Below are 23,355 nucleotides of genomic sequence, written 5' to 3' on the forward strand. Positions count from 1 at the left end.
TTTTTTTTTTTTTTACTTTTCTTGAGTAATACTTTTTTATATGTAGAAGTGACACTACTGTAATGTCTGTCTTCAAAATGTTGGAGTTATGTTGTCGTGGTGGAATTACTTTTGCTTGTATTTTCTTGCCTATGTTAACCATATAGAGAAAAACACTTTCCTGTGGTGTCTATTTCTTACTGATTCCAATCTCGTCTTGTGAAAGAAGGAACACATTGCTAATCTTTGAATGAAAGCAGTTTCCCATTAATTGGCTATCCTGAACCAGCATATTCACAGGATGTTCTCTGCTGAGCTTTTCTTGGTTATAGTGGTATTAAGTGAGTGTTGCCATAATGTGTCATCTTTCCTGTAATTGCAAGTCTCATTAATTGCTTTTGTTGTTTATCAGACAGCATTATTGCAGCGGCAAAGTCGATACATTCGTTCAACAGTTCCTGAAAATGCAGAGAAGGAAGCACAAAGCTTATTTGTAACTGAGGTAATACTGAAATCGCATGTGGCTGTGTGTAATAGCAATCTTATACCTGAGTCGTTTTTCTTCTGCTTCGTTTACCGTTTCAAATAAACAGAAAAATAATCCCTGAAAAAAAATTAAAATATTTATTGCCACTTACTTGTCAGTGATTTCAAGGGAATATTTCCAGGAAAACCTAGTATATTTTTCCATTGGTGGCTGGAGAAAGAAGGATTACAGGATGGCTTTGAATTATTTTGATAGCATAACTGGCTTTTGTAGATGCTCTTCCTCCACCTTTTTATGCTTTTGGCTTTCCCAGGTGAACATGGGTGATTTCCATGCATTAATTGGCCAAATGAGGCCAAAATTAATTATGATTCCTCAACTTGTATGTTGTATGTAGAAGAAACATCCTCAGACCTAAAGTTTCTCAAAACTGGGTGCTTATGTTGGCACTCCTTTGGTTCTGTGAGCTTCTGCTCTTCATTTAGTGTCTTGTTGAAGTGTTTAAGGAATAAAAGGTTTAAAATTTTTGTCTATTTTATATTATCTGCTGTATTTCTACTGATCTGCTTTAAGCTGATACTTTAACATGAGAACAAGTAAATGTTGTAATCCCAAAAAATCTGGAGGAGCTCCAAATAGCTGAGTTTACCCCACAGTGATTTATGCACAGTGATACATACCCTTAATTCCTAACCTGAACATTTCCAAGATAAATTTGAAGAGGATAGACAAGAAGGGAGGAGTGTTATAGGCAGTTCATGAAGTTTAATGACTTTCTGGAGAAACAATTGCTTGGCAAGTACTGAGCTTGTATTTTGAAATATAAAGAAAATGCTTGTGATTTATGAGATGCTGTATTTATGTACATGTAGGTTTATTTGTGTAGCATAAAATTTTATATGGAATGGTTTCTGTCAGTTTTATGTTACTTTGTTCAAAGCCAAGATAAATCAGTACTTTTATGTTGTAACAATATGGGTGGAGTAAAATGGCATTTCCTGTGATCCAGATCAGAACTTAATGACATAATTGCTTTTCAGCCACTGTAAGCATGCAGCTTAAATATTAATTTAATTGCACTAGAAGTAAAAATTTCAGTAAATGATAATTTCATTTTCCTGTATCAGTATGTGTGAAATTGACTATTTTAATAAGATACCTATTTTAATGTTGAATTTTCTAAAGGCTCAGTCATGTTTTCATGCAGCAAAATGCTGCTTTAACTTTTTGGACAAGTGAAGATGGTTAATCCAGATGTTGAGTGCATTCACCATTTTCTGGTTTCATAAAATACATGTCTATCAGGTGATAACATCATATTGAAACATATAATTTGTTTCAAAAAAGGCTGTATTGCATTAGACTATTGCAAAAAAAAAAGGGAAGTGTACAGAATTTTCAGAGGTTGATATGTAGCCATAGTAGTTCATAAACAGTCATATTTTAAGATGTTTCCTTGCAGTGTGTCTAGTGAATGCCTTTAATCCACTTCCAATTAATATTGATATTTGGTTTACATTAAAACAGTGCATCAAAACCTACAATTCAGACTGGCATGTTGTCAACTATAGATATGAAGATTACTCAGGAGAGTTTCGACAGCTTCCAAAGTAAGTATGCTATCTAAAGGTATCATAAACTGAATTTGTGAAAGAACCTTAACTGTATTTAATCGAAGTGTATTTTCTTAAAAGCATTTTCTGGAAAAGTACTGTAATAACATTGCCTTATTAACAGGCAAGTCCAAACAAGAAATTGTGTCATTGAGAATGTGAATATAAGTATGATAACTAAAACAGGCTAATGTTTAGTTGAAACTAAAATGGTAATATCCTGTTTTTGTAGCCTCAAAGGCAGTTTTTGGAACTCCCTTTAGGAGCTTAGGGAGTAGAACCTAACCAAGATGATTAGAACAGGTTTTCACAGGATGATTCAAAGTAAAAGCTTAATCTACATCTGTTACAGACTTTCTAAACCATCTGCTAGAGAAATCTCTTCCAACTTTTTTAGAATTTTCTAGGGAGAGTATAGGATTAGAATCTTGACTGAAAATGTCTGAATGTGGCTAAATATTCTGAATACCTCAATTCTGGAAGGTCTGCATCTTCCCTAACTGCTCCCCTGCATCTATCAATTAAGAAATAGTTATCTTTCCCTGTGAAAAGTTCTGATATACTCACAGGTTTTGTACAAATCTGTCCCTGTTTTTTATTTGCCCTGAAGAGAAACAATGATAGTCAATAGGAATTGAAATAAACGCATTATCCTGCAAGGAGCCAGTGGTTGCAGGTATGAATTCTTGCTCCTGAGATATTAGGAGTGCAGTGAATGAGAAGGCATTTGTTCTCTTCAGTTACACATTAGGCCAGTGACAGGCAGAATGAAAGACAGACTGTGGGCAGTTCAGCAAATGAGGAAAATTGCTGGCTAAGAAATACAGTTAATGAAAAATATGTGCTTTTACTTACACTTGTGCCTTTTCCCCTTCAGTTAGGAAAAGAATGTATTTATTTTTGTAACTATAAAATATGTAACTAAACACAAAATTCCTAGTACTTCAGAAGCTTTTTCTTTCCTAGTAAAGGGACAAAATCAGAGAAGCTTCCTGTTCATTTGTATGAAGTGGATGAAGAAGCAGATAAAGATGAGGTGAGATAATAGTAATCCCTTACTTTCTCTTGCTTTCATTACAGAGTGTTGGGTGTTTGGTTAAGTGTCAATGTCAGTAAATGAAAACAAAGATTAGCTTGAACCACCTAATTGGGAAACAACTTAGGTATTTTACCTATCTCCTTTCAAATAACCTTGTTCTCCTCAGATCTGTCATGTGAATAGAAAACGTTTTGATAGATAGTAAAATTGAATTGGTGACATATAATCCTTCAGCTTTCATAAAATCTGTCATCTTACATTGTCTCAGTAGACAGGTTTATAGAGAGAAATGTGTCATGCAGTTTATTTATTAAGTCAAGTAAAATCATGGGGGAATCTCTTCCAAGCTGACAGTACATGTACTTAAGCATACATGAGAGTATAGCATCCAGTGTGAGTTAAAATCAGCATGTCACAAATTTGAGTATAGGCTAAGACCTGCAGAGCCATCATGGGATCAAAAGCTTAAATAATTGACGAAAACTCTTAGATGTTTTCTTTTTTTTTGTCATTGGCTTAGGGAAACCAGAGATCTATATCCTCAAGCAATTTTCAAGTACGTTTCAAATGCCAAAGACTTTCTTCAGTAGTTGCCTCTGTTATTTTTGTGATTTATTTTTATTTTTACCGCACCCTGTTTCAAAACATAGTGTTTAAATGCTGCTGTTTTCTTTTCTTAAGAGTACTTGAACTCTTGCACCTCAAGAAATAATTTAAATCATTTTCCTTTTGTGTGGTTTTTGCCTCTTGACAATTACTTTGCTTCTAAATTCCTGGTGTTCAGAACTGCTGCATATGAAATAAAAGGATTGAATGTGGAGCAGTAGTTTGGGCAATTCATCTGAGTAGATAGATTCCTGAACAGGTAGTCCCAAGCTGCCATTTATCCATCTGTATCCAGATCTTTCTATTTGTAGGATGAGAACAATTATTATTTCTGTTATACTGAAATTTAAAAGACTTGGGATTATCTACTGTGATATTTCTGACAACAGAAGTGTTTTAGAAAACAGTGAGTTACACATGAAAAAAAATTACATGGGTATGTAACAGACTGTAAATGCTATTAGGAAAAATACTTATGGCTAGAGTTAGTTGAACACTGAAAAACTATAATTTGGCTATTATCAGATGATACGTATTTTACTAGGAAGTATAAGTGGAGAGAACTTCCTGCTTCCTTCTGCCCAGTTTCCTGTTGGAGCAGGCAGGAATGGAATCTCTTTCAGAGGTACCATCACTGGAGAAGAGCTCTGCTGCTCCTCGAGGAACCTGAAATATAAACACAAGAAAAAAGCATGCTAGGAAGAAAAGGGACAATGGAGTGGGGGAGGACCATAAATTCTTTCATCAAGGGAAGAATTAATGCAAGAGATTTTCCTTTCAAGTGTTAACATCTTTCTGTGCCAAAAAACATACATACAAATCTTAGGTTGAAAGTTGTTTGGTCTTCTTTTTGTTTCACTTTTGTGTTTGAGGAAAGCTGATTTATTAAGAGAATGATAGAAAACTAAAAGCTACAAGTGATTAAAAATTGGAGGAAAATCAGATAGAGATTAGCTTAGCATGCGTTGTTAAAACAGAGAGAATTACCTATCCAAAACTAATTTGGGCTGTCAGGCCATCGGGTTGGAGTTTGTAAAGGGAATTTTAAAATCCGGTATGGGATCAAGATAGGGGATTGTTTTTGTTGAAACAGTTGCTGTTGAAGTAAACTTTGGAGCTGAGTTTGTGGGAAAGATCATTAAAAAAAGTGGAGCTCAGTGTGCAGCAGTAATGATAAAAGTGAGGAAATTACCTTACCAGTTGGAAACAGGAAGTATGTTTTCAGTGTAAGAGTCATGTGTTAACAACTGGGTTCTGGGTTCCTTTGTATTAACAGATGGTCAGCTGGAAAGATTCAGTAGCTTTTTGGCTCTGCAGGAAGGAATTCTGCCTGACAGAAAGAAATGGTGTAACTAGAGAGGCCCAAATAAATGACAGTCAGTTTTCTTGTTAGAAAACAGCATGCAGCTCAACAGAGTTGGGAAACTGAACCTCAGAGACTGGGAATTGGAAAAAGAGCCTTAACAGACCTAAATCTTAATTTTTGTTAACATAGGTGATGAAGGAATTTTTGTCATGTCAAGTGATCCCGTGTATGATTTGTGAAGGTACAGAAAAGCATTGGTTGTTTTGTGCCAGGTTTTGACAATAACTCATCATCAACTCATTGTCTTAGGTTTTAAACCAGCCTTTCCTTGGGGATAACTCACAGCAAGGGAGGTGAAGAGTCTTAGTTGGAAACCCAGTGTTTTATGTTATCTATTTTTATTCATGTACAAGAAAAATTGTTATCTAGGTAATAGAATAGGGGTGGGGCCTAATGACATGAAAATATGAAACAAGAAGAGTATGGTTTGGACAGTGAGACTCTCTGGGGCATATGAGAATTTCTGACTATTTCTGGTCAATGCTTTTGGGGTGTTGTATCAGATGCTCTGGTAGTTGGTGAACATGTCATCCTTACTGGGCCTAACTTCTACAGTACCAAGCTGATTATCAGTTTTGAAGGAAAAGATTGATGCATCTTTTGCCTTCTGTTCATGGTTTTTTGAAGTTCACATGTGCATATGCGTATGAATATGCAAGCTAGACAGACTAAATAAGCTGTAAACAAATTACCTACTAACTTTTTACAGAATGTTCTTTGATTTAGTTCCAGAAACTAATTCATAGTATTCCAACATTTGGTTTAGTGTTCAGTTGCTGAACTAGTGGCTCTGTCCCTCTTATGTAATCGCTTTTTGCTGTATGTTTTCTTAATAGCTGAGAAAAGGCATTAGAAAAAATAGTTGAGGTATTCAAGGATGTTTTGTGGTTTTGTTGTCAGCTGGATGCTCAGTTGATCCTGAATGTTTGGATAATAAATTACCAGGAGTATTTCTTCTCTAGAGGGCTGGAAAATCTTCCTACATGTCTAATTCAATAGTTTTATTTCAAAATGGGTTATGTCAACTGGAAACCATGGTAAAGTCAGCTTGGTAGTACACTAAAAGATTATTTGGAACCTGTGATTTAATAATGTATTCTTTTACAATTATAAATCTGGGGTTTTTATCTGATTTGAAAGCAGAGTGCTGCTTTTTGGTAGTTGTTAACATCCTAAGGGTTTTGATGGAGTTGCTCAGTTCCATCAACTGGCAGATGGATGTGGTGTACAACAGGCAGTGGGTGTGATGTGTGATGCATGCATCGGATCTGCTCTTTGTGAACTTGCCATTGCTGCCAAGTTTGGTCTTGTTCTCATTTCAAAGCTTTCATTCTGATCTGTAAAAGGGCAGATCCAATTCAGGAATTTAAGACTTAGTGCTCTGTAAATTCTGAAGTAAGTAATGTCTTTGAAGTACGATGTATAAAGCAAAAGGGTTTGAGAAATCTTGATAGAAGTTTTGGATAAGTATGTGTTTACATTGTTCTTTTTGGCAGTAGAAATTGGTAAAAGTTCATGTGCTTGAAGACGAGAATATATGAAAAAGCTCACAAAGTAAATGTAAGGAAATGTTTTGAGTTTTAACTCATTCCCCTATTTCAGTGGGATATATCGTGACTAATGTTGAGCTGTCTATAAACTGTATCATCCTGCTGGCCAGAGAGAAAGCCTGTATAAGTGGCCAGATTACATATTAAAAGTTAGATGAGGCCAACCTCCTCCTAGGTCTTTAAATAAAATAATTAGAAAGCTGTAGAATTTCAGCAGGGACTCATGGTGCATTACTACCATTATATTCTGAGCTATTCCATCCTATAAAGCGACTTCTAAAATTTTTGATAAATGCTACACAGACTGTGATGCAAAACTTTGCTTTTATTTCTTTCCCCATCTTACTTTCTTCATCTCCAGGATGCAGCATCTCTTGGATCTCAGAAGGGTGGAATAACAAAACAAGGATGGCTGTACAAAGGCAACATGAATAGTGCAATCAGTGTGACGATGAGAGTAAGTTTGTGACTGTCTTACACATGGTATGAACCTGAACATCAGCATCAAATATCCCTGTGCCTTTGAGAAGTCAATTTGTGTGTGGTTTAGTTCTAAAAAATTTAGTGTGGAATGAAAGATGGAAGCGTGTAGCAGAAATCTTACTTTCCTTTTATTATATTTATATCAGAAAAAAACCCCATGAAAAATCCAGTATGTGGGAGAAGTTACATTTTCTTAACTGTACCCTGGTGTTAGTGGAAAAGGGACTGTGTAATATGAGGAGGGTTTGTTGTTTTGTTTGTGTTGCCTCTTTTTATATAAAAAAACCCCAATTTTTTATTTGCTTTTTTAGTGAAGTTAAACAAGTTATTTTTATGGCTGTTGCATTAAATATCTGTTATGCATAATACTGTAGAGTCAGTTTTAAATGCCTTTCAATGGGTCAAAAATACTGTGAAATAATACAGTACAATCCTGCTGCACGTTTATAAGCTAGGTTTTTTTAATTAATGATTTCTGGTTTTACTTCCTGAGGGTACTGATTAGCTTAGGTGTAAATAAAAGCTTTTATCTATAACCTACTGTGTAAATAGCACTCACAGATTTTGTAATATGAAGCTGATTAATACGAGTGTTGTAACTGTTTTTGTTTCCTCCTTTCTTTTCACTAGTCATTTAAAAGAAGATTTTTCCACTTAATCCAACTTGGTGATGGATCCTATAATCTCAATTTCTACAAAGATGAAAAAATATCAAAAGAACCTAAAGGATCAATATTTTTAGATTCGTGCATGGGAGTGGTGCAGGTAATTATAACTATTCTGCCTGTTCTCCAGTTAATTATGTATTTGATAGCAAATTAAATCTTATAAAATACAGATAAATATTGTGAAATGTAGATAGGTACCTGTTACGCAGAGGAACAAATGGGCATGCTGCACCTTGCAAAAGCAAAATTCCAGAGGGCAGGAGACCGAATTTTTAATCTTTCTGAAAAGAACATAAATTACTAGTTGATGTCAAATATTTATCAAACCAAATTTTCAGGCAATGTGCAAAAGACCCCAAACTTAAATCATGGCAAAGTAATGACAACATAAAATTGAAGTTCATTGCAGCTAGATTTTGTGCTTACATGAGCTGCAAAATTTTTTTCATAGCTTCTTGTGTGGGATTTTTGTTGTGGGAATTGTATTAAATTCAGTCACCCTTCCAGATGCTTTCATTTGACCTTTATAACGTTACTTTTCTGTGCTTTTCTTTATTTTAAAAAGTTAAGGGATGTGGTAAAATGTTTGTCAGTAGCAAGTGCCAAAGAAAAGATTATTTTTCTTTTTCTTGTGTTTCTGTTATGTATTTATAGTACAGCATGTAACTGTTCTGTTAGGCACTGCATACCTGGAAAAAAAACTCTTGGGTTTTAAGGGGTTTTGTTTAACTTGTATAGAAATACACAAGGTTTAATAAAAATGTATTTCTTAATTAATATTTTTTGAACATGAAGTTGTTTGAAGATTTACATGAAGAGATACAACAGCTTTACAGAGGATTTTTTTCTCCCCAATATTGTAGTAATGCTTTTGGATAAACATTTAATTTGCATGGAAATCTTATAACTGTAATAAATTGAATCATATTGCAAGTTCCACATACAGGTTTGCACGAATTGTTATGCCTTAGAGCTAACTCCACTGAAATTAGTTTGATTTATGTTTTTAAAACAAACCAACAGACAAAAAAAGTGGTTTCTAAACAGCTGTAGTCTCATCGATGTAGATAAAACCTCAGGGGAGGGTACAAACTGGGCAGAGCCAGGCTCTGCTCAGTGGTGCCCAGTACCAGGACCAGAGGCAATGGGCACAAACTGCTACTCTGAACATCAGGAAACTGTTTTTCACTGTGAGGATGACTGATCACTGGCACAGGTTGCCCAGAGAGGTTGTCGAGTCTGCATCCTTGGCAGTACTCAAAAGCTGCTTGGACATGGAACATGTTCCTGTGCCAGCTGCTTTAGTTAGCCATGCTTGAGGAGGGAGGTTGGATGAAATGTCCTCCAGAGCCTCTTCTAACCTCTAACCATTCTATAGTTTGATGATTTGGGGTTTAAAACCTGGAAATCTCCTTTTTCCTCATTCATACGTTCATGAATGATGTTCCACACTTTTTGTTGCATCACTTCAAGTAACCTGAAGTTTTCTCAGACTCAGTCAGAAGCTTTTTCTCATAAAAACTGTACTGTTCCTTTTCCTACTGCAAGTAGGGCTGATACAGTAGTCTTTTAGTAAAACTGTACTTTGGATGCTTTAAAATTTTTACTTGCTTTGTGTCTTGAATGCTGTACTGTATTCTGCAGTACCATCAGTGTTATCCTGGCATCTGGTCTTCAAAATTCCATGTAAACATTTGAAACTGGTTATGAATCAGTATCAGGTGCCAAATCAAAACCAGTTAACACTCATTTGTAAGAAAGCAAGCGGTCATTCAGTAGCTAGTATAAAGAGGGTTGAAAATAGTTATTTTCTTCACTTGAAGAGGGACATGTAAATGATATTTTGAACTACCAGATATTACACATCATGGCCCTATTCCAGGCGTGTAATTTTATTTTTTTTTATATTATGTCGTGTATCCTCTCTCGCTGATCTGACTTTATTGTTTTACTTATTATTATTGGTGTTGTGTTAGCACCTAGAAACCGATATGTGGTATCTACACAGTAGAAATTGCATTTGCATGTAATGGAGGAGGAAAATAAAATAAGCAGGCACTGTACTTTGGAGTGGTCTGGCTTGGAATTCGTTCCTAGAACATGCTTACAAGCTTTTGTTCTCAGAAGGGAACTATTTGTTTCAGAGTAAGTCTTTTTGGTGAGGAGAGATTGGTTCCTGTTGCATTCCTGTAACATTACTCATTTCTGGTTTGAGTTCATTTATTACCTATGCTTACCTGTTTTTCCAAACATTTCTGGTTTGAGTTCATTCATTACCTATGCTTACCTGTTTTTCCAAAGGCAGTAGGTGCACAAGAGAAAAAGTCTCAATTTGCTAACAGACAGTGAAGATAGAGCAGAATATGCTCCTTCATCAGTACTTGTGTAAGAGGAATGCTGAATTTGTGCAATAGGGAGAGGTTTGTCTGGTTGGGTTATTTGGTTTGGGTGGAAATTTTTTTCTCAAACTTAAATGTAGAAAAAGGAATTCCTGAACTACTTTTTGGGGTTTTTTTAGTTTTGTTTTAAGACTAAAGTATATTGAGACTTTCCTGCATCAGGGAAATGGGGCACATAATATCTGCAGTGTATCTGTTCACACATACAGCCACATAGATAGGTATAGGTGCTCTAATTCAGTGTTTTGTGAAAGCTGAGAAGTGCAATATGTATTGGAATGTGCTGCCCAGGGAGGTGGTGGATTCACCATCCCTGGAGGTTTTCAAGCTGAGACTGGATGTGGCATTTAGTGCCATGGTCTAGTAACCACGGTAGGGTTGGACTCTATGATCTTGGAGGTCTCTTCCAACCTAGTTGATTCTATGATTCTATGTACCAACTGTGTCAAGGTTTTGTATTGTGAAAGTTGAAGTTTACTGTTCTTAGGATTTTTCATTTACTTCAGCACTGATTTCACATGATAAGACTGATGTGGGTCTGGAGTCCATACTTTTGTTTGTATTCTTCTTAACAGAAACTTGTCTTTTGCAGGAAGCTGTTTTGCCAGCCAGTAGTTAGTCTATTAATTGAAAAATCTGAGGCATAATGAAACTGAAATGTAATCTGGCATTTAATTTAACTTAAACAAAAAAAATCCCCCAATCATTAAGTCTGTTTTATTGTTTATTTTAATGTTTAATAAATTAACTTTTTTAAATTAAATTGAATGTAATATAGAACTTTGATTTAAGACTTGTGAATTCATTCCCAGAAGCATGAGTCAGGCTACAGGTAACATTTGAAGCCTTGATTTAAATTGTGCAAAAAGGATGACAATAATGCTTGAGGAACAAAGGAGGAATTGATTCGCAGCTTCATGTATATTTATGAGACTAGCAATCTCAGGGCATTCAGGGCTGTCGTTGGTTATAATTTTACCTGCAGTATAAAATCCCAGTGTGCAAACAGTTGTCACTCAATACTTTCATGAATTTTTATTTTTTTCTGTAGATCTTGGTTAGCTTCATTTCTAGATTATCTGGGTACATGAAGAATTGACATGTGGAAATTGGATTTTTTTAAAAAAAATTATTGCAAGCAGAATGAGGAGGGAAAAGTGTAAAGTGTTCTGTTACCTTTCATACTTGTCCTTGTTGCAGTGGCACTAATAACTTCAAAAGGTCAAATCTCAGAGAGGAACTGTAATTATAATGCACTTGTTCAAAATATCAAACTGTATTTTTGTTAAAAGACCTGAAATACTGATAACTTCCTTTGATTGTGGTCAGACAGTGTGCAAAGGTATTACACAGATCTTTTGTTGTCTTACAGAACAACAAAGTCAGACGTTTCGCATTTGAGCTCAAGATGCAAGACAAGAGTAGTTACCTTTTGGCTGCAGACAGTGAACTTGAAATGGAAGAGTGGATAAACACTCTGAACAAAATCCTTCAGCTTAACTTTGAAGCTGCAATGCAAGAAAAAAGAAATGGAGAATCTCATGAAGGTAAGCAGGTTACTAGCAATGCTTGTGCAGCTACGTGGCCACATCTTCATACACACATTTGGAAAGAAAGGCTTTATTGTGACTATATATTTGTTTTCTTTGGTCATAAAAATTACAGGCCTTTTTATTGTCTCTCGGAACTGATGAGAGTTCTGACCTTTTTGACATTAAAAATAGCACTGTTCTATATTGATTCCAGTTGAGTCAATTCCAGAAGAGAATAATGAGACTGATTAAATGTAGAAAAGTAGAACCCAAAATATAAAATCAGGACTGAGGCAGCTTAAGGAAAAACAAAAACTTAGGAAGGACTTTGTTTTGAAATGTGCAAAATGCTGCTGTAAATGGAATAATCTGTTCTGTGGTTGCTGTAGGTAGAAGAATAAGAAATTGTGGTTACAGTGAGGGACTCAAATCTAGATACAACTCCTTGACCACAAATGTTTCCCTAAAGTACTGAAGTAGATTGCTTGGGTGTAGAATCTTTTCTGTTGCAGTCCTTTAAGAATAGTTAAGGCAGATATCTGTAAGGAGTGCAGTGTACATCTAGTTGATAGTTTGGTGACAGAAGGATAGTCCAGATGTCCTCTCATGCATTTTTCCCCTTGAGAGTGGATGTGGAGGGAAACTGCTATGTGATCAACTGTACACACATCCAGAAGAACCTGAAAGGTACTATAGAAGGTTATTCTTTTATAAATAGCACAGAATCCTGAAAGGGATCATTAGAGTTTAAAATGAGGTATCATAGTCTTTGAAGATTGTCAGAATTTAGCGTGATGTTTGCAACAACAGCAAATCACAGAGCCACAGGCTTTTCTTTTTGAAAGACATTTTAGTCAGTGGTCCCCAGTTGTCCTTATACCTGTAAGTTGCTTAAAGCCAGCTGAATGGTTACTCTGTAAATCTGTAACTGTTGGAGAGTTGAGCTGGGACCCTACCAGACAGACAGAACTTATTTTGAATTCAAGTTACAATGCACAGTGGAAAGAGTAATTTTTGCATTGAGTATCCCCTTTCCCCAGGCAGATATCAAAATTGTTATTAAAGCTGTATTCTAGGTAAGATCAGAAATAACTGCTACTTACTTCTCCAATTCTTATAACTAGTTACATCCTCCAAGAAGTCACTGCATCAGCGTGTAATGGAGGAGTTGTCCACAACCTGTTTATGTTAACAATTGTAATTTTTGAGGGGTTAGAGTTAAAAAAAATACTGGTTCTTTTTTTTTTTAACCATGGAGTTTTGCAAGTACTTTTGGATTTTTATATGTATTTCAAAATGTGGTGTTATAATTTCAGATGACGAACAAAGCAAAATGGAAAGCTCATCAAGTAGTTTTGATAACTACTATCCTGAAATTGCCAAGGTAATATATATTGTAAATGCCAACCTGGGATATAAAATGCTAAGTATAAGTTAGACACATGACCTTTCAGTAAAGGTAAGGCATTGGCTTCTATCTTCTAGTCAGTTTGTGGTGCTTTGAAAGCTTAGAAGCTCTTTTGTGAATTGGTGTGGCTATTGAGCTTCTTCAGTTTCTGGTTTTTGGAGCAGGCTAATGACTGTCTTGTTGTTTATATAAATCTTGACATGTTGTTTAAAAGCCTATTTACTATTTAATTAATTCATTATATTTTGCATCTTTTGTATTGGTTTTATTGTTGCATACAGGTAAGTGCAAAAGCATTTCTATAGATATCTAGTTAGACTGAAGTCAAGTTTTGTTTTTATAGTTGGAAATCCAGAGCTGCTTAAAAGCAATGATGGCATGAAACTATTTTAAGACATTTGTCTTTGTAATGAACTGGCAGGTTCATGGGTACTTTCTGTATCGCCATGGTTCTTGCCTCTCAGTTTTATTCTTACAGAGATGTGGTAGAAATAAGAATAAAATAAAATAGAAAGAAATAGAAAATAACAATAACTCTCAGCCCATTTGCAGACTTTATTTCAGTTAAATCAGTGACGTGTGTTACAATAAGTTTTATGAGCTCTGTCAGGGACTGGAACTGGTGACATTTTTATTGAAGTTGTAGAATCCAAACTCCTTTCTGTGACTTCCTTACTCTTTCTTCTGTGTGGCACAGCCTGGACTCTTGAAACTTTTCTGCTTGGCCATGCTCTGGAATTCTCTCCCCTTCTCTTATGAGGATCTGTCTGACCTAGTAACTATTCCTGAATAGCTTATAAACTGAGAACAAGCAGAACAAATTCTATTACAGAGCTAACATATCAAAAGATCCAGTCAGGATAGATTAACAAGCCTTTAGCACCTAGATGGGTTGGCTGACTTAATTCTGTTACTGCTTTGTCATCAATGTAGCACATGTACACAAAAAGGTATTATATGTTAATCTAGTTCGAGCTATCACTAGAAATGTGATTGTGTTTAGAAATTAATTGGGATTACGGTACATGTAATCAAGGTTTCCTTGAAAGAGCTGTAAGCATCAGACAACATGCTTACATGGAACAATGGAGATTTATTTCAGGAACAAATATAAGATTAGTTGCTCTTATTGTGTGGAAGACTTTTCTTTCTTTGTAGTGAAAGTTACTGTAATGTTTAGGTTCCATGTTCTTTCCAGGGGGGACTTTAATTCAGGGCTGCACCACCTGCCAATAGTGTTAGTATTGCAATTGCTGCTTCCTGTTTCCATAACCTTTGGATCAGGAACATGCACCGCTTTGAGCTCAGTATTTTTCTAGTGTATTATTTTTCTCAGCTCTTTAAGCACTGGCTTTTTGTTTATTCCTGGTTATAACCCATTTCAGTTCCTGCTTCCTTCGAAATTAATTCTTTTATTTTCCCATTCTAGTTCTTCTCTACCAAACATTACCTTTCAAAATAATGTACTCTAATGTATTTTCCTAGCCTTTTTTTTTTCCTGAGAAATACAGTGAAATATCTGCCCATTTGCATTAGTACACCTTTTGTGCCTAAACTCGATTGCTTTGTACAAGTGCTGTTGTTTTGAGGATTTTTGTGTCCTCTATTCTTTCTTGCACTGTCTTTTCAGCTGTTGTTTGGATTTGGTTCTTATTTCCCCAGTGGAAGCCTTACAAGGCATTGGGCCTTTTAGAAGAGTTTATAGCTGCTCTATTATTTTTGTTGGTTCTAGGAGGAGAATTTCACAATAGCTGACCTCATATCCTTATGTGGAGAGAGAAATTCCTTCAGGGATTATTGTAGAGCACCTGACAATAGGGGAAAAAAATAGTCTTCCTAGGAAGGGTTTAACCCTTGTGAGTACATCTTCATTTTTCGATCAACAGCTGTTACTTTATAACATAAACTAAATAAGAAGGTATTTTGCACTTCAGTGCACAGATGGGACACACATATGTCTGAATCTGTTTATCTTTCCTGCCTACTTCATGCTACTTTTATACGTAAGTGCAGTAGCAAGAGTGAGTGTAGGAGTTTTTTAGTGGGGGGTTATTTGTGGGTTTTTGTTTGGTTGTGGTTTTTTGGTTGTTTGGTTTTGTTTTGCTTCCTAATCTTAAAAGAAAACAGGTTAGACCTCTGAAATAACTCTGTGAGCCTCATGAGCAGTGTGCCCAAGTACCTCCTTAACCATTACAGGCCCCAAAATTCCTTGAGGTGGGAAAATATTGTCTCTGTTTTACAGATCAGGAAATGAAATTACAGAGTCACTGCTGTGCTATAGACAGGGTCAATGACTATATGCCTTTTCAGTTCTTGACTTCTGGCCAACTGTTCCTGATCTGTCAGTAGAAAATGCATATTTTCATCTTGTCTTCAGTGCACAAAGCACCAAAGAATCTAAAACTATTCAAGATGCTTTAGCTGAAATGGTTTCTGTCTTGCTGTTATGCCTAGGTCATTTTTCTGTTCTGTTCTTGCCAGTGATTATTACCTTTGCAAAACATGCAGACAACTTTCTTGCCATCTTTACACTTCTTCGCATTCCTGTATTTCTCAGTCATACCAGCTGTGGAAGGACCAAAGTCTGCCAGTGTTCTGCTGATGTTGACTGTCTGGCTCATCTCTTTCACAGCAGCTCTTGTCTCTTCTGCTGTGTGTCTTAAAGATAAGAAATTAAATAAAATCCATTAGAGCTTTTATACACAAAGTAGCACCTCAGAAGTTTCTCTTCTGTAATGCATACTCTAAGCCAAATTCCATTTTTCATTTCTGTTATCAACCTAAAAATAGGATGTTGAGTTCTCAGAGATGATGTTTTTTGGTTTGGTTTGGGTTTTTTTTCGGTGGTTTTTTTTTTTTTTTTTTTTTTTGTGTGAGACAGAGTAGGAGTTGCTTCAATCTCCAGCAAAGCAGCTGTAGACCATAGATCACCTCCAGCTGATGGTCAGTGATGAGCATTTTGGGTTTGTGACATCTTCTAACCCATAGAGGCTGTTCCAAAAGGAGACACCTGTCTGTAATGTAATACTTTGCATCCCTGTTTAGCCAGCTGCTACTTTGGGAATGGCAACTCTCCTGCATGGGTAATTTTGGCATGTGCATATGTCCATTTGTCATGTTCTATGACTTTAAGAATCATATAACACTCTTTAAACAATACCTTTTTCACAAAAAGGTAGCCTAGGTATACCATCAGTTTTCACATTCTATTTTGTTCCACTTCATGTTTTGTTTTACTGTTTATAGATATCCTCAAATCCCAGGCAGGATCAGTGCACAGTGAACTCCACAAAGTAACTGCAAAGTGTGAGGGGTTTATCTTTTGGAAGTTTTGTGGGTTTGTCTGGCTCCCCACAGGAAAACCACTTCTTTGGCAGTAAAACTCAAGCAAAGGGGAAAAAAAAAGGCAACCAAGAAAAAGAAAAGAGAGCTAAGATGGTGTTTCTTAATTTAGGTGACCTGTTTTTTCCTGAGCAATCTTAGGGTCTCAGGATAGCTCTGAGCTTTAACCTACAGTCATACTTTGGTTTTGTATTTAAATAAAATAGGGTTCTGTAAGTTCTCGTTTAAGGAGGCAAAGTGCTGTATGAGTTACACTGGAGTGTACTTCCCGTGAGCTTGGAAGGTTACATGTTGCTGATGTAAGTTTTTATGTTTCTAGGCCTGGAAAAAAGCCTTTAGAGGAGAGGTTCTCACTTTTTACTCGGACGTGATGAAGCAATGTAAACTAAGGAGCTGCAAAGCTCAGTAAGGGAGAAACGAATGCATGAATTAAAAATGTGTAAAGCTTTGAATCACATCACAGAAAAAGGAATGAAATTGAAACCTGCTTCAGTTTAGTAGCGTGATACTAAGACCTTTTTCCTTATTTTGAACAGAGTACTAGAGAAGCAGAACTAAAGCTGAAAAGTGAAAGCAGAGTCAAACTTTTTGCCTTGGATCCAGATGCACAGGTTAGACTTCTTGAAACAAAGCTGGTTTTTTAAATGTTGATCCTTTGAGATGAACGCCAATTTACCTTAATTTTTCTTTTCTTTTTAAAGAAACTTGACTTTTCTAGTATTGAACCAGAGGTGAAGCCATTTGAAGAGAAATTTGGGAAAAAAATTCTTGTGAGGTGTAATGATTTATCGTTTAATTTGCAAAGCTGCGTTGCAGAAAATGAAGAAGGACCAACAACAAATGTAAATAATTAATTTAACTTCTTTCTCTTGATATGGTGATGAATGTCTTAATTTTTTGTTGGCACTACTCTTAATGGCAGGGATTCCTTGCTGTGATTGAGAAATTTATATGATGGGATTTTTTTCCTGCTCTTTTAAATCAAAATAAAGGCTAAATCTTACAAAAAGTAACTTTGTTACAAATCTTTTTGTTGTGTGGTAGAAAGTGAAATTTTACTTTGTCTTTTACATCTTGACAGTAATATCTAGAGTTATGGCTCTGTGTGCTTATAAAAATGTTACTCATTTTTCATTCATACACATTTTACAGTAATACAATGCCAGCAATGACACCTGATTGTTTTATTTCATATACAGGTAGAACCTTTCTTTGTCACATTGTCACTGTTTGATATTAAAAACAACAGGAAGATTTCAGCAGATTTCCATGTTGATTTGAATCACCCCTCAGTAAGACATATGATATCCAATGCTTGTCAACAAATGATGAATGGCAGTGGTGATAGTTTGCACAGAATTCAAGACATTCATGAAACTGTGTTACAATATCCAAAGCAGGTAAGAACTAGGAACCTTAAGAATTAGTACAATTGTGGATATGAGTAGAGAGTTTTCCTGCATGCTTTGGATGACTTTCTATTATGTAATGTAAAATGTGTGAGCATTTTCCTTTTATATTTATCTCTTGTTTTATTTCTAGGGAATATTCTCAGTCACATGTCCTCATACTGACATTTTCCTTGTGGCTAGAATAGAAAAGGTATTACAGGGAAGTATTACACATTGTGCTGAACCATATATGAAAAGTTCAGATTCTTCAAAGGTATGTTATTTTCTTCTGTGGCATGAAAAAATTGCTGAGGCAAGATGGGCTGATTGCAAATTAATGAATATCAATTAAAAGCTTAGTTCTTTTGTAGCATATTCAGATAACTGATTTAATTTACTAAGTTGTAGTTATTACTAGTAACTATTTAAGGTCTGACATATTTGGAAATATTTCACTTTTTAAAATTGTGACAGTTTTTATAGTGTCTTTAGATAAACTGTTCTGACTTCAATGTGAAAGTTGAGAATTGTTGAACAATGAAATGGTAAATGTAGATGATAAATTAACTGCATATTTCTCTTAGTTCATGCCTCGTATTTACTGTATCATTGTTGAAATTTCCTTTGTCTCAATTTCTGGTGACCATAGTTTACTGTAACTTTGCACTCTTGCTAGTTTTTTTTAACTTCAGAATCCGTGAGATCATTAATCTTCTGGTTTTATGTATAAAATGCGTTGCAGATTTGATAGAACTCCAAGTCACTTCTGGAAATAAACCACTGAAACATCTTAAGTTTTTAGGAGTTTAGAATGACATAACATTTTAATGATCTCTGAAATGTATCTACTAAAAGTTTTGTCAGTTGCTACTTCTTGATTGTCACTGAAGAAATAGAGGTTTAATTGTGCTGATTTACAGTTATGCTTAACTAGGTGGACCAGGATACTAGGAGAAAAGTGTTTTTGTAAGCAATGTCAGCTGCAGTTGACATTCTTCCTGTTTTCAGCTAGTGAAAGGGAAGAAGGAAAGGATAACTTCCAGTCTCTGCAGAGGAACAGTATTCTTTCCTACAGATTTAATGCTGGCTAAGCTACATGTAAAAAACCCTGTATTTTTCACTTGGGCTTAATATAGATCAGTCTACTGATTTGCTTTTCCAGGAATGCTTGAGGTGGTTTTTTTCAGCTATTGTTGGAAAACAGCAGCTTTGTATTTTAGGAGTCTGGTTTGGAAGTGTATGTTGAATGTTGCTGAGTTAAAACAAACCTGAACTGAATAGCTGATTTTGGAACACTCATGATTATATTAACTTATGCTGTGCTTTTCTGGTGTTCATTTGCTTATAATTTCGTAGAACTGAACACTTAGTTTGAAAATTTTTTTCTGTTCTTCTTCTCAGAGAGGACACTATTAATTTGAAACAAACCAGAACAGTACCAGGTATATAGGCCTCCATGTATGTAAGTGCAGTGAGCAAGTTCCCTGCAGAATTTCTGCTCTGGACAAGAAAAAGGGAAAATGTGGAAGCAGCAAATTCTGTAGCCAAGGAATCACTTGTTCTCCCCTTAAACACAGAATACAGTGATTTAATGGTGATTACTTACTGAGGATTTATGCTTCCGAGTGCCATTTCCCCCTTTCTTACAGGAAAGGATAATGGAGAGTTGGCTCAAACACACGAATAGAATCAGCTCTTTATAATGTCAAGAGCATAGATCAGGGCTACCATTCAGGGAGTTTTACTCTGTAGGTTGTTTTGTCTCTAGCAAATAATTTTGCTCTTTGTAAACACATAGTAGTAGCTGATTTCTGAAAAAAGAGAAGCCCATTTCTTTGTCAGGAGTTTCTGCTTTAGCTCAAGTGATTCAGCTCAGTGTTGAATATCTCAAACCAGTGGGTTTCTAGCTCTGATTGTTGTACGTTGGTTCTACAAAATGCAATTTTTTGTTCATTTAAGTTAATGAAAACAAGAATTTGAACTTTAAATGAAAACAGTGTTGCAATGTCCATAGATAGGATTGGCCATGTGCTTAGGGTTGTCCAGGTGGTCTTTGTAGAACTCCTCCCCATATTCTGTGTGTATTTGCAGTACAAGTACTGCAGAGTATTGTGGTATTTACTCTGCAGGAATGTGTTCTGCTACTTAGAGTGGGTGGTGAGTAGGGGAGCAAGTGGGAGAAGAAACGCATTTTTCTGCAGTCAGAGTTTTGTCTTAAACAGTTGAATTTTGCTCTAGCTTTCCATATGAGTCTTGCATTTAATAATTTTTGTCTTGCTCAATTAAATAAGTATGATCAGGAGTGTAGATGGGTCTGTGTTTTCACCCATGAAATGCTGTGAAATCAGCAGGCTGCGCTTAACCTGAAATGTATTGTTAAGAGGCATTATCAGTTGTCTTTCACTCACATGCTTAGGGTTAATCTTGTAAAGAAGATTTTCCAGTTCCTGTCAGTGTCAATATGAGGGGTTTTTTTTGTGTACTAATGGTGCAAAAAAATGTAGCTTTTTAAACATGGCTGTTTCTCATGTCCATTGCAGGTAGCACAGAAAGTTTTGAAGAATGCTAAACAGGCTTGCCAGAGATTAGGGCAGTACAGAATGCCTTTTGCCTGGGCAGCTAGGTAAGGACAAATCTTGTCAATCTGTAATTTTTTCTGACTCTTCTTTAGCATTATTTTCTTGCAAAACTTAATGTGCTATTTAAGTTATGTCTTTGTTTACTTTCAATTAACCAAAGATTCTGACAAACTTACAGTTCAGCTCTGAAGTAGGAAAAGAAGTTATTAACATTCATTAGGTTATTATTCAAACCATTGAATATTGCCAACTGTTTTCTATTGTCAGTATTCTTAGGTTACCAAGAATGAAATGGTTTGCACTTATTTCTTAGACTGAGCTATTCAGATGTTAAAACTCACCTGCAGTGACAAGAGTATTAAATGCTTAATATGAGGGATGGTTGCAGTATGTTCTGATTTGTAATGAAAGATATTTTCTAAAGCAAATTTCAACACTTACATAAACTGAGCTGAAAGCAAGGGTTTTACTTTCAGGACACTGTTTAAAGATGCTTCAGGAACTCTGGACAAAAATGCAAGATTTTCTCCTCTCTTCAGACAAGACAGTAACAAACTCTCAAATGAAGACATGCTGAAATTGTTAGCAGATTTCAGGAAGTAAGTCTAATTTTCCCACTTGAAAAAAAGCAAAACCAAACCAATCAAACATCTTAACAAACATCAACAAGCTACAAATCTTCCCTTTGCAGTGTTTGGAGGCTACAAGCAGGACTGAAGTATTATGCCACATGTAACATTTAATCAGTATCATGTTCTGAAGTAGCTCTGTCTGGGAGTTAGCCTTGCACAATACACTCCTTGGGTTCTCAGAGAAAAACAAGTATGAGCATAAATCAATTTACTGACCTTGGACAGAGAATGCTAGTTCTCAGGGAAAGGGATTCGAGCCAATATCCAGGCCATCTTCCTTGGGGGAGTGCATGTGTCTCAGGATGCCTAAATAACACAACATTGGTTATCTTTTTTTGCAAAATGAACTTAAAGACTTCATCAGTTTGTGTGCAAGGCTTAAGACTGTATTGCTGACAGATGACCATATTAATAAAGTTGTGAATCCCCTTATCAAATGAGATGTAAAATAATAGAGCAATCTTTGCTGCTTTGCAAATATGTTTCCTCTTCTGTGACACTACAGGTAGCTGGAGTGGTATTAATTTGAACAGTCACTGATGCAAAAGGCTTTGGGCTGCAGGTTTTTTTATCTTATTCTTGCTTACCGAATCTGATAGGGAGATGAGGTTTGCAATACTGTAAAAAAACCAACCCATATTACTGACTAGGTTTGCTAATAAAGGGCTCTGCATGGTTTTAACACGGAAAATACTTGTACTGCAAATCATATTCCTGTATTAGTTACATGATAACATCTAAAAAGTTTCATAATAGGCTAGTTTTGCATAGTGAGTTATTAGTCTAGAAAAAGGAGGATGTATGAAAAAAGTTAATGAGCAGAAGATGCATTTTGTTAGCTTACTGATTTTTCTTCCCCCAGGTTTACCCCATTACCATGAATGCTTATCACTAGCCATTGAGATTTAAAAAACTGATTTATAGATCCCTTCTTTGCTACAAATGAGATAGCAAGATATTACATGGCAAACAAAACTTGTCTTTGCAAAGGTTTTCATTTTGATTTAACAAAGGAAAAAGTCGTGCTTTTCTGTGACCTTTTCCACACTTTTGTATAAAGCTTTTTATTTTTTTTTCCTGGAGAATTTAAGGGAAAAGAAAACTGTAAACCTAGGCAAAAAGCAAGACCAGATCAGTCATCCACCCTCAAAACCACCTTTCCTCCCATACTCCTATTTCAGGATATTACTTTTGCCTCTGTTTCCTATTATCTTTTTTTTGCAGGCATCTGATTCGTGTTTAGCCTGACTTTGAGGTGTGTTTTTTTTTTCCCTTCCTATAGACCTGAAAAGATGGCCAAACTTCCTGTTATTTTAGGAAATCTGGATGTTACAATTGATAATGTGTCACCAGATTTTCCAAGTGAGTATTAATAAACACTGTTGAATTGACATTCAGGCTCTTTCTCTTCAGTCTTTTATTTGCTTTATTATGTATTTTCAGATTATGTTAACTCATCATACATTCCCATGAAACAGTTTGAAAACAGTACCAAGACACTAATAACATTTGAAATAGAGGAGTTTGTTCCCTGTATACCAAAGTACACTCAGCCTTTCACCATCTACAACAATCATCTTTATGTTTATCCAAAATACTTGAAATATGACAGTCAAAAGTCTTTTGCAAAGGTGAGTACAGGAAAACTGCCTTGTTCTTTCCCAGGTTAGGTTAAGGTTATTTAAGGTTTTGTTTCTGTGATGATCCTTATGATTAATTGTTCGGTTTTTGTTTTTAAATACTGTTTTAGGCTAGAAATATTGCAGTGTGCATTGAGTTCAAGGATTCTGATGAAGAGGATTCTTTGCCTTTAAAGGTTAGTATTTTGTTATTCTTGACTGATAAAAGAAAACAGTGAACAGTTAGCTAAGTGCCACAGTAGTGCTGGATGAATGGATCTAGTTTGGGATGGTGGCTTTCTGTCCTTTTGCCTTTGGTGTAAGAGGAACTTCTAGATGGCTTGCTTGTCTTTTTATTGGAAAGGTTACTAGAGAACCCTCAGAGCATTTCATTTCTTTATATCAACAAGAATTCCAGGAATAAACTTGCTGCAAACAAGAGTGGCCTATGCCTACTCCACTGTAAGTTAAAACAGTAAAGCTTTAGATCAGCTGTGGAGCCAAACTCCGTATTTGTTTATGAGGTATCACAGTGTAAAAAAGGTGCCTGGAAGAAAAAAAAGTAAAGAAATGTATAGAAATGCTGAGGTGAAATCAGTGTCAGCCCTGCTGCACAGCAGGCAGAGCACACACAGATCATGTAATCCCTGTCTGTGCAAAGG

At 35.7% G+C, this 23,355-nt stretch overlaps 1 protein-coding gene across 1 annotated transcript in view; it reads left to right on the top strand.

Annotated features, from left to right (window-relative positions):
- Window positions 1–391: 391 nt before the first annotated feature.
- The window catches only part of DOCK9 (dedicator of cytokinesis 9), a gene marked incomplete at its 5' end in the record, with an annotated part of 69,223 nt that continues 46,259 nt past the window's right edge, over window positions 392–23,355 (top strand). The window contains 16 exons of the mRNA XM_009079375.1: window positions 392–481; window positions 1,994–2,076; window positions 3,046–3,115; window positions 7,002–7,097; window positions 7,754–7,888; window positions 11,563–11,737; window positions 13,039–13,106; window positions 17,009–17,083; window positions 17,174–17,314; window positions 17,672–17,872; window positions 18,015–18,137; window positions 20,404–20,486; window positions 20,919–21,041; window positions 22,357–22,436; window positions 22,518–22,705; window positions 22,825–22,890. Of these exons, the coding sequence (XP_009077623.1) occupies window positions 392–481; window positions 1,994–2,076; window positions 3,046–3,115; window positions 7,002–7,097; window positions 7,754–7,888; window positions 11,563–11,737; window positions 13,039–13,106; window positions 17,009–17,083; window positions 17,174–17,314; window positions 17,672–17,872; window positions 18,015–18,137; window positions 20,404–20,486; window positions 20,919–21,041; window positions 22,357–22,436; window positions 22,518–22,705; window positions 22,825–22,890 (1,797 nt within the window). The remainder of the gene's footprint in view (window positions 482–1,993; window positions 2,077–3,045; window positions 3,116–7,001; window positions 7,098–7,753; window positions 7,889–11,562; window positions 11,738–13,038; window positions 13,107–17,008; window positions 17,084–17,173; window positions 17,315–17,671; window positions 17,873–18,014; window positions 18,138–20,403; window positions 20,487–20,918; window positions 21,042–22,356; window positions 22,437–22,517; window positions 22,706–22,824; window positions 22,891–23,355) is intronic.

This window comes from Acanthisitta chloris, unplaced genomic scaffold (assembly GCF_000695815.1).
Source record: "Acanthisitta chloris isolate BGI_N310 unplaced genomic scaffold, ASM69581v1 scaffold18577, whole genome shotgun sequence".
NCBI lineage: Eukaryota > Metazoa > Chordata > Aves > Passeriformes > Acanthisittidae > Acanthisitta > Acanthisitta chloris.